The 13,489-nt window shown below is 57.2% G+C and overlaps 1 protein-coding gene across 1 annotated transcript; it reads left to right on the top strand.

Annotated features, from left to right (window-relative positions):
- The first annotated feature begins 1,423 nt into the window (after window positions 1-1,423).
- On the top strand, window positions 1,424-13,467 carry PLEKHN1 (pleckstrin homology domain containing, family N member 1). The gene is made up of 15 exons (XM_003642525.6): window positions 1,424-1,592; window positions 2,877-2,976; window positions 5,330-5,476; window positions 5,588-5,668; window positions 6,411-6,489; window positions 7,776-7,900; window positions 8,085-8,234; window positions 8,389-8,469; window positions 9,972-10,041; window positions 10,723-10,877; window positions 11,307-11,486; window positions 11,625-11,861; window positions 12,012-12,122; window positions 12,326-12,374; window positions 12,566-13,467. The coding sequence occupies exons 1-15, from the start codon at window positions 1,513-1,515 to the stop codon at window positions 12,736-12,738; spliced, it is 1,818 nt and encodes a 605-aa protein (XP_003642573.2). The 5' UTR covers window positions 1,424-1,512; the 3' UTR covers window positions 12,739-13,467.
- The last annotated feature ends 22 nt before the right edge of the window (window positions 13,468-13,489 follow it).

Raw genomic sequence — 13,489 nt, 5'->3', positions numbered from 1 at the left:
TCCTTCCCTCCAGCTGTCACCGGGGTGGGAGGAGAGGAGAGGGCTCGGATCTGCCTTCATGAGCTGCTGCCACTCACTGCTGGCTGGGGGGGAGTGCCAGACCCCTTTCATGGGAGCAGGGGGTGAAAAGGGCAGTGCGGAGCTGCATGGCAAGGGGTAACCGCATCCGTGGGGCCCGAGGGGGGACTTTCCCATGCACACACGCTCCCAGCCCTGCAGCAGAGCCCCGTGCTGTCACACTGGCTTGGCTGCTGCCCGGCCGTGTCCTCTTTCTGTCTGCTCCCCGGGGCTCCTACTTCTCTCTCGGACTTCTATAAATAACTGGAAAAGTCTTTCCGAGGTCTGGAGCCCAGCAAACACGCCGGAGGAACAGCACGTTTCTGGTCACGGTGCTGAGCGTGTTAGCCACGGCTCTTAGCAGAAATCGGACCTTTCCTGACCAAATCCCAGTTGTTGCCATTGGCTGTGAGCTTCGGCGGCTGCCAGGAGGGCTCAGGACTTGGCTGTGCAGGGCGTGCAGAAGCGCCCGGCCATAAGATGCATGGGGCTCCTGCAGGGGGCGGGGGGTGTCCTATCATTTTACCTAGCCACAAAGGGTTAATGAGCTATACAAGGAGTGGGAGAAGAGGTTGATTTGAAAGTGGAAGGTGCAGGAGGCTTTGGCAGATGCTCTGTTCTTAGCAGGCCCCTCCCCAGCTGTGGGATTGGCGCTGTGGGATGCTCTGCTCTTGCCCCCACCAGCACAAGGTGGGTGCAGACGGAGTCCAACAACCCCAACGTGTCCCTACGGCTTCACAGAGCCAATCCCAGCGTGGTTCAAACATCCCTGCTAACAAAACATCCTCTGCCGGTCTTAAAACCCCATGTCAGAGAATCCATCATAATCTGGGAGGTGTTCCAGCGTGGAACAAACCTTCCCATTAAAAACACACACGCCGCTTCGGGCTTGAATTGCCTTCCCATTCTCAGCATCAGCCTTTGCTGCTGCTCCGCCAGGTTGCTGTGGGTCTGTGACCCCGCAGGGACAAAACCTCCTCCCTGCAAACCCCTCACTGCCAGAGGGGTCTTCACCCACTGAGAAAGCACTACCCCCATTAACTCCTTCCACGCCAAGTGCTGCTCCTGCAAGTGAACAGCCACAACCCAAGACTCTCCATGCAGAACTCTCGGGCGTGAGTTCTCCTTGTCGTTACCATCTCTTCCCGCATCCCTTTTTCCTCCGGTCACCATTGACTCCCAGTAGGAAAAACGCTCCCAGGGCATTTCTGCAGCCCTATCCCGTGCCATGAGCCGGGCTCAGCCCTAGGACGCAGCCCCTCCCCACACGTCCCGGCCCCACGCGGGGCGGAGGAGAAGCAGCCGGTGAGAGCCCTGGGCCAAAAGTCTGTTTGCTGCCGGCTCACACCCACAAGTCACTGCCGACAGACGGAAGCGGGGCATGGCTGCGTGACACACGCTCTGCTTCTGCTCCCAGTGGCTCCCAGTGGCTCCCAGTGCTCCTGGGCTGCGGGAATGGGGAACATCGCGTGTGTCCCGCAGGCGCCCGGGGGGTTCCGGCACTCCTTCAGGAGGAAACCTTCACTGAAGAAAGAGTGAGTAACGAGTGCTTTCGTTGGGAACGGGGTCGGTGCTGAGCTCTGCTTGGGAATCCCAAAGGGTGTTCCAGCAGCAATGGGGGGGTTGTGGGGTTTTGAGCGGTGCCACGGCAGCTGCAGGCGCCTGGGGAGGGATCGTAGCGCTGTGCCGGAGTGCTGCAGCCTCACTGCCCCGAGGAACAGAGTGATTTATTTCACTGGGGTTGGGAAATATCACCTCCCCACCGTGGGGCACAGAGCTGAGTGCTCAGCATTCCTTTGTTTGGTATTTCATTTGTGCTGCCCTAACCCTAACCATAGCTCTAACCCTAACCGTAGCCCTAACCCTAACTGTAGCCCTAACTGTAGCCCTAACCCTAACTGTAGCCCTAACTGTAGCCTTAACCCTAACCATAGCCCTAACCCTAACCGTAGCCCTAACTGTAGCCCTAACCTTAACCATAGCCCTAACCATAACCATGACCCTAACCTTAATGGTAACCCTAACCCTAACCATAACCTTAAGAGTAACCCTAACTCTAACCATAACCTTAAGAGTAACTCTAACCCTAACCATAACCTTAACAGTAACCCTAACCCTAACCCTAACCCTAACCCTAACCCTAACCCCAATGCTAACCCTAATCCTAGCCATAATCCTAACGGTAACCTTAACCAAACCCAACCCTCACCCTCACCCTCACCCTAACTCAGTGTACCCACCCCACCCATCCCTATTCCTTTAGAAGGAAAAACCCAAACATTGGCACTCAGCCTGACCCCTGCTGTGCCCCCATGGGAAGCAAACACCCCCTACCCCCCCAACGGTGCTGCCCTCGGGTACTGCAGCCCCAAATGGGGCTCCTTGTGTGCTGTACCAGGGGGGGCTCTGCTGGGGATGGAGGGGAAGAGAGGAAAACCACAAAGACCCCATAACACCCAACGCTGTGCATGCATGTGTGTGTGTGTGTGTGTGTGCACACATGCAGCTCTGCCCTGAGGGTCTCATAGTGGGGTTGGGGGTGGCACATTGCAACAGGATATTGCTGCCCTGTGCTGCTCCCAGGCTCAGCTGAGAACATTCGGTGATGTGAAGAAGTGGAAAATAAAACAAAGAAACACCAACAGGTGCAGCGTGAAACCCGCTGCAATCATCCCAGACAGTTATCAGCCCACTGCTGGGCTGGGATGATTAGAAAGCCCACAGCAAACTGCTCACAGAGCTTTCCAAGCTCCCTATTTCCGAGCAGAGCTCGCCCTGCATCAGCTCAGATCTGTCCCATTTCTCCCCTTGCCCCATAGGCAAAACGGCAAGAAAAAGCTGCCCAGCTTCTTTGGCATAGACGGCGATGGGGAGAGGGATACAACGACAGACAAAATCCTGCAGTACATCCCTGGGAAGGCAAGTACCAGCACATCCTGCCCCACAGGCTGCATTCCCACCCATCCCAGGGCCAAAGGTGCACCAGGCTCCGCAGCAGGGCAGCTCAGGGGTGAGCCCTATGCTGGGGGTCCCCATGGAGGGGGAAGGGGGGGTGGAGAGAAGGACATGCTGCATCTCTATGTGTGTGATTTCAGGGGGTGTGCAGTGCGGTGGGAGCGTCGTCACCGCTCTCAGCTCTTTGTTTCTGGGTAGGAAGGGAAAATGAGAGCGAGCACTCAAAGGTAGGATGATTCATTCCCACGCTGGAATGAGACGGAGCAGGCAGCGTATTAGCAATGAGTGCTAGGAAGATAATCAGGAAGGGCAGGTCTGCCCCGGGCACGTAGCAGCCCCGTGGCCATATGGCTGCATCCCAGCACTGCTCGGGGAACGCGGCACTGTGTGTTTGCCCGGGACCTTGGGGTGGTCCAGGGCTGCGGATGGGGCAGGGCTGAATGCATGCTGTTGGATGGCAATTGGGCCACGATAATGTGGGGGAAGGGGGAAACTGAGGCATAGCGCTGTGCTTGCTACAAAGGACATCCTGCATGGAACTCAGAGCCACCCATGGTGGGACATCTCCATCTGGGAGGCGATGGAGTCAGCCCAGCTGTATGCACAGTGCTGGGGGCATCCCCTAATCCCTGCTCCCACCCCAAGCACGGATAGCATCCCTGCACAGCTCCCACAGCCCACTTTCCCCTTTGCTTCCCACCCTTCCCGGCCGCAGCAAATCCTCAGGGGAAGGACGTGCCCGGAGCACAGCTCTGCCTTTGGGTGCCGTGTGAGCAGCAGCGCTCAGAGCCTCAGGGCTGAGCCCTTCCTGCAGGGTGATTCAGCGGGGGCTGCGGGGTACGGGCGGGTTAATCAGCAACCGGCTCTACCTGCGGGATGAGCAGCGGGGATGTGGGGAGGGCGAGGAGGTGTCGGGGTTGGCACTGCTTGCTGGGCCCTGGGAGAAAGCTGCTTGCCTGGGATCCGTGCTGCCTGCAGCCCCTGTGGTGCACAAATGGGAGAGAAAAAAAAAACCAACACACAGAGAGCCCCGCCTGGTAAAAAATTGACCCGAGCTGTCCCATTTCTTCCTGCCTGACCACAATACCTGATCGGCGCCGATAAGACCGCTGGCGCTTGGAAGCCCTTCTCAATTACATCTTTCTCAAGAGAGAAAAATCCCAATCCCTCCCTTTGCCCACCGGCCATGCAGGGTCAGAGCTGCTCCCCTTCCCCCCTCCGGCCCTGACCCCGGGCTGCAGCTGGAAACACAGAGCTGGCTGCAGGCTTCTCCAAGGGCAGATGGTGACGGCGTGGAGGAAAGAAACTGAGTCACCGGGCCCTGTGGGTGCTGAGGTTTGAGCCTGGGAAGCACAGAAGCAGTCATTAATTGCCTCTGGTGAGAGCATCACCTGGCAGCCTGCAGCTCCCCACGGCTCGGATGGATGTGCATGGCACTGCGTGGAGCTGGGAGGGAGACTGCAGCAGCAAAGGGCTTCGCTGCAACCCAGAGTAGATTTCAGAGCTCTTTGTGGGTGCAGAAGGAGCTCAGCTCTGCAGGTATGAGGGTCCCGTGAGCTGCTGAGCAGCAGGGATGGCTGGGGTTGGTGCCATTCCGCAGGGGTGAGTCACGGGGGCCCGCAGGGGTGAGCTGTGTGCTGCCGGCTCTGCATTCATCACGGGGCGCAGCAGCTGTCTCTGCGCTGTCCCCCGGCTCCCCGCTGCGTGCCTGCAAATGCTGCTCCAATATGTCACCACCACAGCCCTCCCACCTCGACATGGGAGGAAATGTCCCATGTAAGTGGGTAAGGAAGGTCCCTCTGGATGGCTTGCAGCCTGGTTCAGGGTGAGCTCGTGGTTCCCATCCTCTTCTCTTCTGCTTGGCAATGAGTATCTCCGAGCCTGTGTGCAATACCCCATGGGCTGCGGGCAGTGGAGTGCAATAGGGGCGTGGGTTTGTGCCGTTGCACAAGGAAGGAATTTCCATCGAACCAGAGCTCAGGAAACATGGGAAACCCCTGGCCTGGAAGGCAAACTGCATTGTCTTAGCCTTGCTTGGTCCTTGTCCCAGTCAATTGGGTCAGGGCGGCAGGAGGTCGGAGTTGGGAAACCCTAAATATGCTTCTGCACACTCCTTTTCCCACCCCAGAAAATGTCCCTCCAGCTCCTGCCTCCCCCACTGCACACATCCCAGCTCTGCCAGTTGAGCCCAAAGCTGATTCCAGCACAGAGAACCCCAAATCCAGAGCAGGTGCGGAGGAAGTGCTGTGCAGGAGACACCTCTTCCATCCATCCCACGTCCCACTTCTGACCTGTTTAACCCCAATCTTTGGTACAGAGCATTCAGAGCCCAGAAAACCAGAAGGAAAACCTGGACCAGAGGTTCCCCAGCCTGTTCAAGAAGGGACGGAGGAAAACGGTTGTCAGGAACCTGGGGAAAATCATCTATTACTCCAAGGTCAAATTCAGGTTTCAGCACTGCCAGGTAATTCACAGCACTGACCCTGCAGGGCTGGGATGTGGGGGGCAACGGTGGGCAATGGGACCTGCAGCTGTGGCAGACATCTGGCAGAAACCCCAATCGTGTGTTCTGCAGGAGGTCAATGACTGCTACTTGGAGCTCTTCCAGTCTCACCTCTACTTCCAGTCCATGGGCTCCAATGGGCTCACCTACCAGGTAGGGCACCTCCAAGGGGCAGCATGGACCAAGTGGGGGCGTTGGGTGAGATGGACAGGATGGACTGGGTCTCCACTAGCAACCTTTGGTGATGCTAGTTGGTTCGTCATAGGCTATTTTGCACCTGCAGCCAAAAAATCACAGCCAAACCGACCCTGAATGCATTCTCCCTCTGCAGGAGTGAGTAACAACAACCGAGCATGGCTGCTTTGTGGATGTTGGGGAAACTCATCCCTTTTAGAAATGATTTATTGTCTTCTAGGTCACTTGAGGTTAATGCAATATGACAATGGGCTCTCTTGACTCACGCAGCAAGCCAGCCGTCAGTCGAATAGACACATGGCAGGATGCAAACACCATCACCAATCCCCCGCCTGCTTTATAAACAGCCCCTTGGATTATTAATCCTGAAGGAATTAAAAAGGGATTAATGTGCCAGCAGCGGCCCCCAGACATTACAGCAATTAGCATCTTTCACAGCCCCTGTTCCGAGAGCCTGAGATAGGAGCACATGCTTGCCATCATTCCTGTGCCTTGGCTGGGGTACGGGAACGGAGCAGCTCCGTTCTGCTTTGTGCTGTTCCCATATTCTTGTGTTTGCTTGTGCTGAGGTTCCTCCAAGATCTGTCTGCAGCACTGGATGGAAGGCTCGGATGTTTCCAGCTGTCGGCTTCCCAACCTATGGGAAAGGGGCATTCCTTGTGGGCTGCCCCCATAATGGCAGTGTCTCCTTCCCACACAGGGCCTGCTGCCTTTGAAAGAGCTGAACGTGTGGAGGAAGAGCGTGGGGCAGGAGGAGCAGCACGCCTTCTGCATCGCAGGTCTGTGCTCCATGGTTTGGGAGGGTGTGTGAACCACGGCTGCCCCACGGGGACAAAGTGGAAAACCACACAGTGAGGAGAGGAGGCAGGGAAGTGATGCTCTGCATCCTTAGCTGGTAGGGATGCCCAAGGATGCAGGCAGGGAAGGGGCTGTGTGGGGACTCCCCTATCAGTGTTGCTGCCTTCAAGAGTTTTTAGGCTCTCCGTGCACTCGCCTTGATTGCACAAGGGATAAGGAGCTGTCTGCATCATGGCCAGAGGCTCCTTTGCTGAGTTACAGCAGCCCCAAGGCCCCAGGGGTGGTAGTTGGAGCCTGGAGTGCACAGAAATAGGGAAGGAGTGCTGGAAAGACGCGGAGCCAAGGAAGAGAAAGCCGTGCCGTGGCCACCCAGAGATAGTAAAAAGGAGATGCTGATAATGTTGCTATGCCTTAGGTTTGTGGTCCAGCTGCTGGGGCTGGTGGGACTGTGAGCACCCCAGCCTGGCTCATAGAAGTGGCTCTGTGGCTCGGGGATTGCCCAGAGCCTTCCTGCAGAAAGAGGAAGGACGGGGCTGTGGGACAGAGCACGAGACTGGCACAGGTTGCTCAGCACGGCTGTGTCATCGCTGCTGCTCTGCAGGGCCTGGGTAATAGCCACCCAAGTTCCTGGGTAATGCTATTAGCACCTACTGAGCAGGGGATCTCTTCATCCCCATTGCAAAGATGAGGAAACCAAGGCAGGGAAGGGGGGTGAGCCCAGTGGTTGCAGTAGGTGCCCCACAGCTCCTCATACCCAACCGGTGAGGTGGAACTGAGCGGAGTGACGCAGAGATGCGGTGTTTATATCAGTGCATTTCTGGCAAGCCGGAGGTGTTTCAAAGTCTTAATTACCTGATCTTCATAAATAGCACAGGTCTCATGAGATGAAAGGCACCCCAAAGGGCAAAGTACCATGTCTATCCCGTGCGCTTGCTTATCTGACTCCTTCCAAACCCCACAAATCCCCATCTCACCGAGCATGCACCAGGTTTGCTATAACCTAAGATCACTGGTCAATTATTAATCCCAACATCCATCCAGCAGCCTGCCAGAAGTGATGATTAACGTCATTAGAGTGTCTCTGCAGTGAGTAGCAGCGGGTGTGAGGCTTCACTTGCACTGCAGCTTGTCTGGCACAGGTGGAGCAATAAATGCATACGTTGAGAAGTGGTTGGTCTATACATTTAGAGCCGAAGCAAAGCTAAGAAGCACTGTGGTGCCCTTTGATGCTGCACAGCTCAGCACGTCTCGTCTCTCCAACACCCAGGTTCGTTGCTGAACCCTCTGATTGTGTTCTGCTCCACGGAGCCGGAGCTGAAGCAATGGCTCTATCACCTGGAGAAGCAGATCCACCTGAATGGAGGGAGCCTGGGCTTGCCCCTCGTTGCTCAGGTTGGTGCTTGGGGCTGGGATGCATGGGCTCAGTGCTGGGTGGATGCTGTGCTCTGCAGCGCGCTGCCTCTCCATCACCTCTTGCAGCCCCTTGGGTTGGGTCTGGGGAAATTCTCACCCAAGATCCGGAGCTTGCTGAGCATTTCAAAGGGGAGGGCACATCTCTGCTCTGCTCCATCCCTAGGATGACTGGAAGCAGAGCTCGGTGGGGAAGGAGGAGCTGCGGTGGTCGGTGCAGAACATGCCCGTCCAGGAGTGGAGGGGGACCCAGCGGGAATCCCTCGGTGACGTCCTCTGCGTTTCCAAAGTGAAGCTCCAGCACCTGCCTTTCCAGGTAGGACCACAGTGGGGTCCCTAAAGAGCCCATCAACACACATCGTGGGGCAGTGCTCATCCCCGCTCTGCTGGCCCAGCAGCAGTGCCTGGGGATGGAACACCTGCAGTAGAGCTCTGTCCTGGGGCTCAGCACTGCTCTTTTCCTACCCTAGGAACAGCATGAGCGCCTGCTGGTGCTGTACCCCTCCACGCTGGTGATCGTGTCTGAAGAGCCCAACGGCCTCTACTTTAAGGTACATCCATCCTCCATCATCCCTCCCTTTTCTCTCCCCAACCCGCAAGCACGGTTTCTGCTCTTTGTTCCCTCCACCTGGCTCCCCTCCTCCTCTTGGCAAGGGCTCTGCCTCCCTCGCCAGCTGGCAGGTGAGCAGCAGCAGGGTGTTGCAAGCCTTCTTCCCATGAGAAACACCTTGCCCTCCTACAAAGCCCCGCGGGGAAGGAGCTGGCTGCCGAGCACCGCAGCTCAGGGAGGAGGAAATGAAAGCCAGCAGCACCCAGGCAGCATGCATGGCATGGGGGCAGCACCTGTACCACCTGCAGTGCGAATGGCCCTGCAAGCCGACATCTCAGGCATCGCTCCAATGGCTGTCATGAAGCCGTGTGCACTCCAAGGAGAGAAAAAAGCAGTGCAGTGCCCAAGCGACAGGTGCGCGCCGCCAGGGTGCTATGTCACCACATCCATGCCATGCCCTGGGGCGTGCAAGGCTGCTTTTAATTGGAGTGGGAAGAGCTGCGTGGAGCATCCATGGGCAGGAGCAGGGCCGTGCGCCATGAGAGCTTTCCCTGAGCAGCCACCTGGGTGTTTCCCTGTGCCACACCTCGGGCTGAGCTTGTTTTTGGGAGCGCGTTGTCGGCAGCTCCTGGGAAGAGGACACTGCACGAGGGGGCCCTGGGTTGGGCTCCTGGATGAACTCATCTCTTTTGAAACCTTCAACTGGATTCGTCTTCCCCATCCTCACTGCGCTGCCTTCCCACGGTGCGGGGCTGCGGGGGATTCCCCATGAACCGGCTCTTCCACGGGCATGCTGGGGCACAGCAGCCTTCTCCCAGCACTTCTGCAAACCCTCTGAGCCCTCCCATCGGTGTGAAAAGAGCTTGGCCCTTCTGCTTGCTGGTTTTGGGGGTTGCCGTGCCTGGGAGGGCTGTTTGCAAGGGATGCTCCATGCCTGCCCTACGCCAGCCCGCGCCCATGCATGACAGCACCAAAGTCCATTTCTTACAGCAGCAACAAGGGAAACTGAGTCACGGAGTGCTGCATTAAGTTTTGCTCCCAAGGTCAGCATTGCTCGGACCATAAATCACTTTCCTACGCAGGAGAAATACTGCAGGAGTTTGTCATCACTCCCTCAGCACCGACCCACCTCCACGGCTGTGCAGTGCCATTGTGGACGTGCGTGCAATGATTGCATTGCGCTCAGCACCGGGGACGATTTGGGGACAGAGTGCTTCAACCTCTGCCATGTGTGCCACCAGAGTGGCGGCCACAAGTGTGCCCTACAGCCCAGGGCTCACGTTTCAGCTGCTGGCACCCGTGGGGCTCAGCCCTGCCTTTGTGAGGCTTTGCGGGGTATGGAGAGGGGATTCCTGGCTGCCAGGCTGGAAATCCCAGCCAACAGGTCAGCTTTTGTGGGAGCAACACTTGTGCAGTGTTCTGGAGACATCAGCTGCTAAAAGGTGGGAAAACGTTGCCAAGAGGGCTAGAAAAGAGACAGTGATTTTCTTCTTTCCCCAACAGGGCGAGCTGCCACTCAATGCCATCCAGGTGTTGTTTGAAGAGAATGAGAAAACCTCATTTTTAATAGAAGGTGTATATTCAGGGCTGTGCTGGCAGCAATCCGGGTTTGGGCTGGGATCCTCTTGTCCCATGGTGGTATAGGTGTAGGGATCTGGTGCCTGGGGATGGGGTATGGAGGTGATGTAAAGGGATGGGAGTGGGGTGTGGGGATGGGGGATGGGGATGGAGGTGGGGTGTGGGGATTGGGTATGAGTGGTATGAGTATAGGTATGGGGTATGGAGATGAGGTGTTGAGATGGGGTGTGGGGTTGGGGTATTGGGATGGGGTATGGGGTATGGAGATGAGGTATGGGGATGGGGTGTGGGGATGGGGTATGAGGATGGGGATGGCGTGTGGAGATGAGGTATGGGGATGGGGTATGGGGTATGGAGATGAGGTACGGGGATGGGGTATGGAGATGAGGTACAGGGATGGGAGTGGGGTGTGGGGATGGGGTAGGAGTATAGGTATGGGGTATGGAGATGAGGAATGAGGGTGGGGTGGGGGGATAGGGTGTGGGGATGGGGTAGGGGTATGGGGTATGGGATATGGGGATGAGGTATGGGAATGGGGTGTGGGGATGGGGTATGAGGATGGGGTAGGGTTATGGGATATGGGGATGGGGTATGGGATTGCTCATGGGTTCCCGGGGGAGGCACCGTGGGCTGCAGCCCACCCCCAGCAGCAGCCCCGCGTGATGCTGTCTCGCAGGCCGGCTGATCAACTCCATCCGCGTCATCTGCCGCAGCTATGAGGATTACCAGGAATGGCTCTACTGCCTCAAAACAGCCCAGTTTCGAAACGCCGACTCCTCCCTGTCCGGATCAGAGAGTTTCTCAGGATCAAAGCTGCCACACCTCAGCCAGGTAACAGCTGTTGTGGATTTGCATGGAAACCAATATAAGTCCATTGGGCATGGGGATGGGTGTCCTTGCTGCAAGAGCCCAGGCTGAGGTGGACCGTGAAGCTTTAGCCCCATCCATAGAAATCTCAGCCCTAGGGATCTCTACCCATGGGATACTCAGCCCTAGGGATCTCTTATCTATAGGATGCTCAGCCCTAGGGATCTCTATCCATGGAATACTCAGCCCTAGGGATCTCTATCCATAGGATGCTCAGCCCTAGGGATCTCCATCTATAGGATGCTCAGCCATAGGGATCTCTCTATCCATGGGATGCTCAGCCCTAGGGATCTCCATCCATAGGATGCTCAGCCCTATGCAGCAGCACATGTCAGTGCAGGGTGTGGGGATGCTCAGGTTGCTCTGATGCAATCCTCTTCTCTTCCCCTGCAGTTTGCTGGCAGTGGGAGAGGCTCGCTGGCCTCCGATGGCCGTACCAACTCCTGGGCATCTGGAGGGAAAGGGACCAACACCCTGACACACCTGTCCCAGCACAGCGGCTCTCTGCATGATGCTCAGTCCTTCATGCTGCTGGAGGAGCAGCACAGCCCCGGCTATTCCCAACCTCTCCACGTGAGTGAAACCCATGCTCAAATCCTGGGAAACGAGTAGGGGGGGGAGCAGGTGGAGCACCCAAGCGAGGCGGTGACCATTCATTGCTTACACGTGGGTCCAGGCTGATGGAAAAGAGCCAGCTTTGCCTTTTTGCAGTGCCTGCCCCACGCCAACTGGCCGAGCACCGTGGTGCCTGTGCAGGAGCTGCGGAGGGGCAGCAGCACCAAGAAGCCCAAAGGCAGATGTGGTCCAGGCACACAGGACGTGGAGCAGGCACCGTGCAGCCTCCTCCCCCAGCACCCTGTCCTGCCTGCCCTGTACAGTGAGCCGTACTGCACCTATAGCACACCGCATCGCCCCACGGACCCCCCAGCACAGCTGGAACTGAGCAATGTAAGGCTTCCTCCTCTCCAATTCCTCCTGTTTTCCTCACTGTGATGCTTGTGGGAATAGCAGCCCTGACTGCTGCTGTAGGGAAGCAATCTGGCTTAGGAGTGGGGGGCCTCCATGGTGGGCATCAGCTCTGCCATTTGCTCTGTTTAGGTCCTGCAGTGCCAGAAGATTGCCCAGCCCTTGCCTGGCAGGCACTGGATGGAGGTGCTCGGGGCACAGAGACACCCTCAGCCTCCTGCTGATGCTCCATACCTTGCCAGCGTGAGTTTGTCAGCACAGCCCTGGGGCAGGGAGCAGCCCTGCAGTGCTGTTCTGTAGGCACCCAGGAGGGGCTGGGGGCTTGATTTGCCTCTCTCAGGGCTGGAGCCCATCGTGTGGGTGCATCCTGGGGACCGGGGATGGCATGGGGTACCCCAGAGCTGCAGCATTGTGCCATCCCCATTGGTGCATCTCCTCCTTTCCAGGTGTCATCTCTGCCAGAGGAACATCTGGGCCCCTTGCTGCAGCCACCAGGTGAGGCCCGTGGGTGCTGCTGGGTGCTCCATCCCCATCTGCATCCCCATCCACGTCCCCATTGGTACCTTTGGAGCAGGGTTGGAGGAGTGCGGGGACCCACGCGTGCCCTTCCCTCCTCCTTGCTGACAGCAGGCAGCTGAATCAGGCTGCTTTGGAGGAGCTCTCAGGGCTGTGCTGTCTCCCTGCAGACGATGGCATCGGTGCCTACGATGTGCCGGAGGGCGGCTGCCTGCACCGTGACTCTACAGTGTACCACGACTACGCCGAGCTGCAGAGCTTCCAGAGCGAGCTCAGCTATGACAACCTGTGGGACGCCGAGGGCAGGGAGCCGGACAGCCCAGCATCCTTCTATGAGGTGTGAGCTGAGGGCTCACCGGGCACGGGACGGCCCCTGGGCTCTGTTCCCCCACCCCCGTGGGTATGGGAAGCAAAGGGATCCGCGGCCATCCCTGGGAGCAGTGTTAAGGACATCCCAGAATGGGTGCCCTGGGTGGGGGGGGGAGACATCCTCCTCCCACCCCTCAGTGCCTGGGGGCGCCTGGGGAGATGAGGGCACAAACAACAGGGGACAGAGTCTGGGTGCTATCGCTCTGCAGCCTCTTGGCCGTATCCCTCAGCCCATCTGAGGTCAGCAGCAAACACAAACCTTCTTTTTTTTCCTACCTGAGGCTCCAAATTCTTAACCTTTGTCCCCTCCGGAGGCTGCAAACCAAACATAGTGCTGAAATCTCTGTTTCAGTGCACACAAAGCAACCCAGCAGCGTTTGGTACTTGAATGTCTATGTATTACATTGTACTTACCTGTCTTTTCCAGAAGGTATCCAGCAAAGTTTACATGCGAGGTTTGAGTGGGATTTGATGTATTTAATGTGTACATGTGGCTGAGTCGGAGATGTATTTAATGTTGAAGCTGTGGATGAGGCTCGGTGCTGCAGTGTGTGTGTTGGGTTGGGTCTCTTCTGCTGCCATTGTGTCGTTCCGGGTTTACCTTCTTGTTGGGAAGCTGTGTACTAATAACCAAAAAGGATCTATTTATTCAGGATGGAATGGTACTGTGAGCCCTGCAATTACAGCACACCTTCCTCTGGCAGGCGTCGTTCTCTCTTTGCCAT

This window comes from Gallus gallus, chromosome 21, assembly GCF_016699485.2.
Source record: "Gallus gallus isolate bGalGal1 chromosome 21, bGalGal1.mat.broiler.GRCg7b, whole genome shotgun sequence".
Taxonomy (NCBI): Eukaryota; Metazoa; Chordata; class Aves; order Galliformes; family Phasianidae; genus Gallus; species Gallus gallus.
Note: the sequence above shows the minus strand (reverse complement) of the source record. Positions and strands in the feature narration are given on the sequence as shown.

Excerpts from the sequence above, each read along its gene's own strand:
- PLEKHN1 (XM_003642525.6), top strand. The coding sequence starts at position 1,513 with ATGGGGAACATCGCGTGTGTCCCGCAGGCGCCCGGGGGGTTCCGGCAC. Across the intron at positions 8,235-8,388 it reads TCCAGCACCTGCCTTTCCAG|GAACAGCATGAGCGCCTGCT; the intron begins GTAGGACCACAG and ends TTCCTACCCTAG. Across the intron at positions 10,042-10,722 it reads AACCTCATTTTTAATAGAAG|GCCGGCTGATCAACTCCATC; the intron begins GTGTATATTCAG and ends GCTGTCTCGCAG.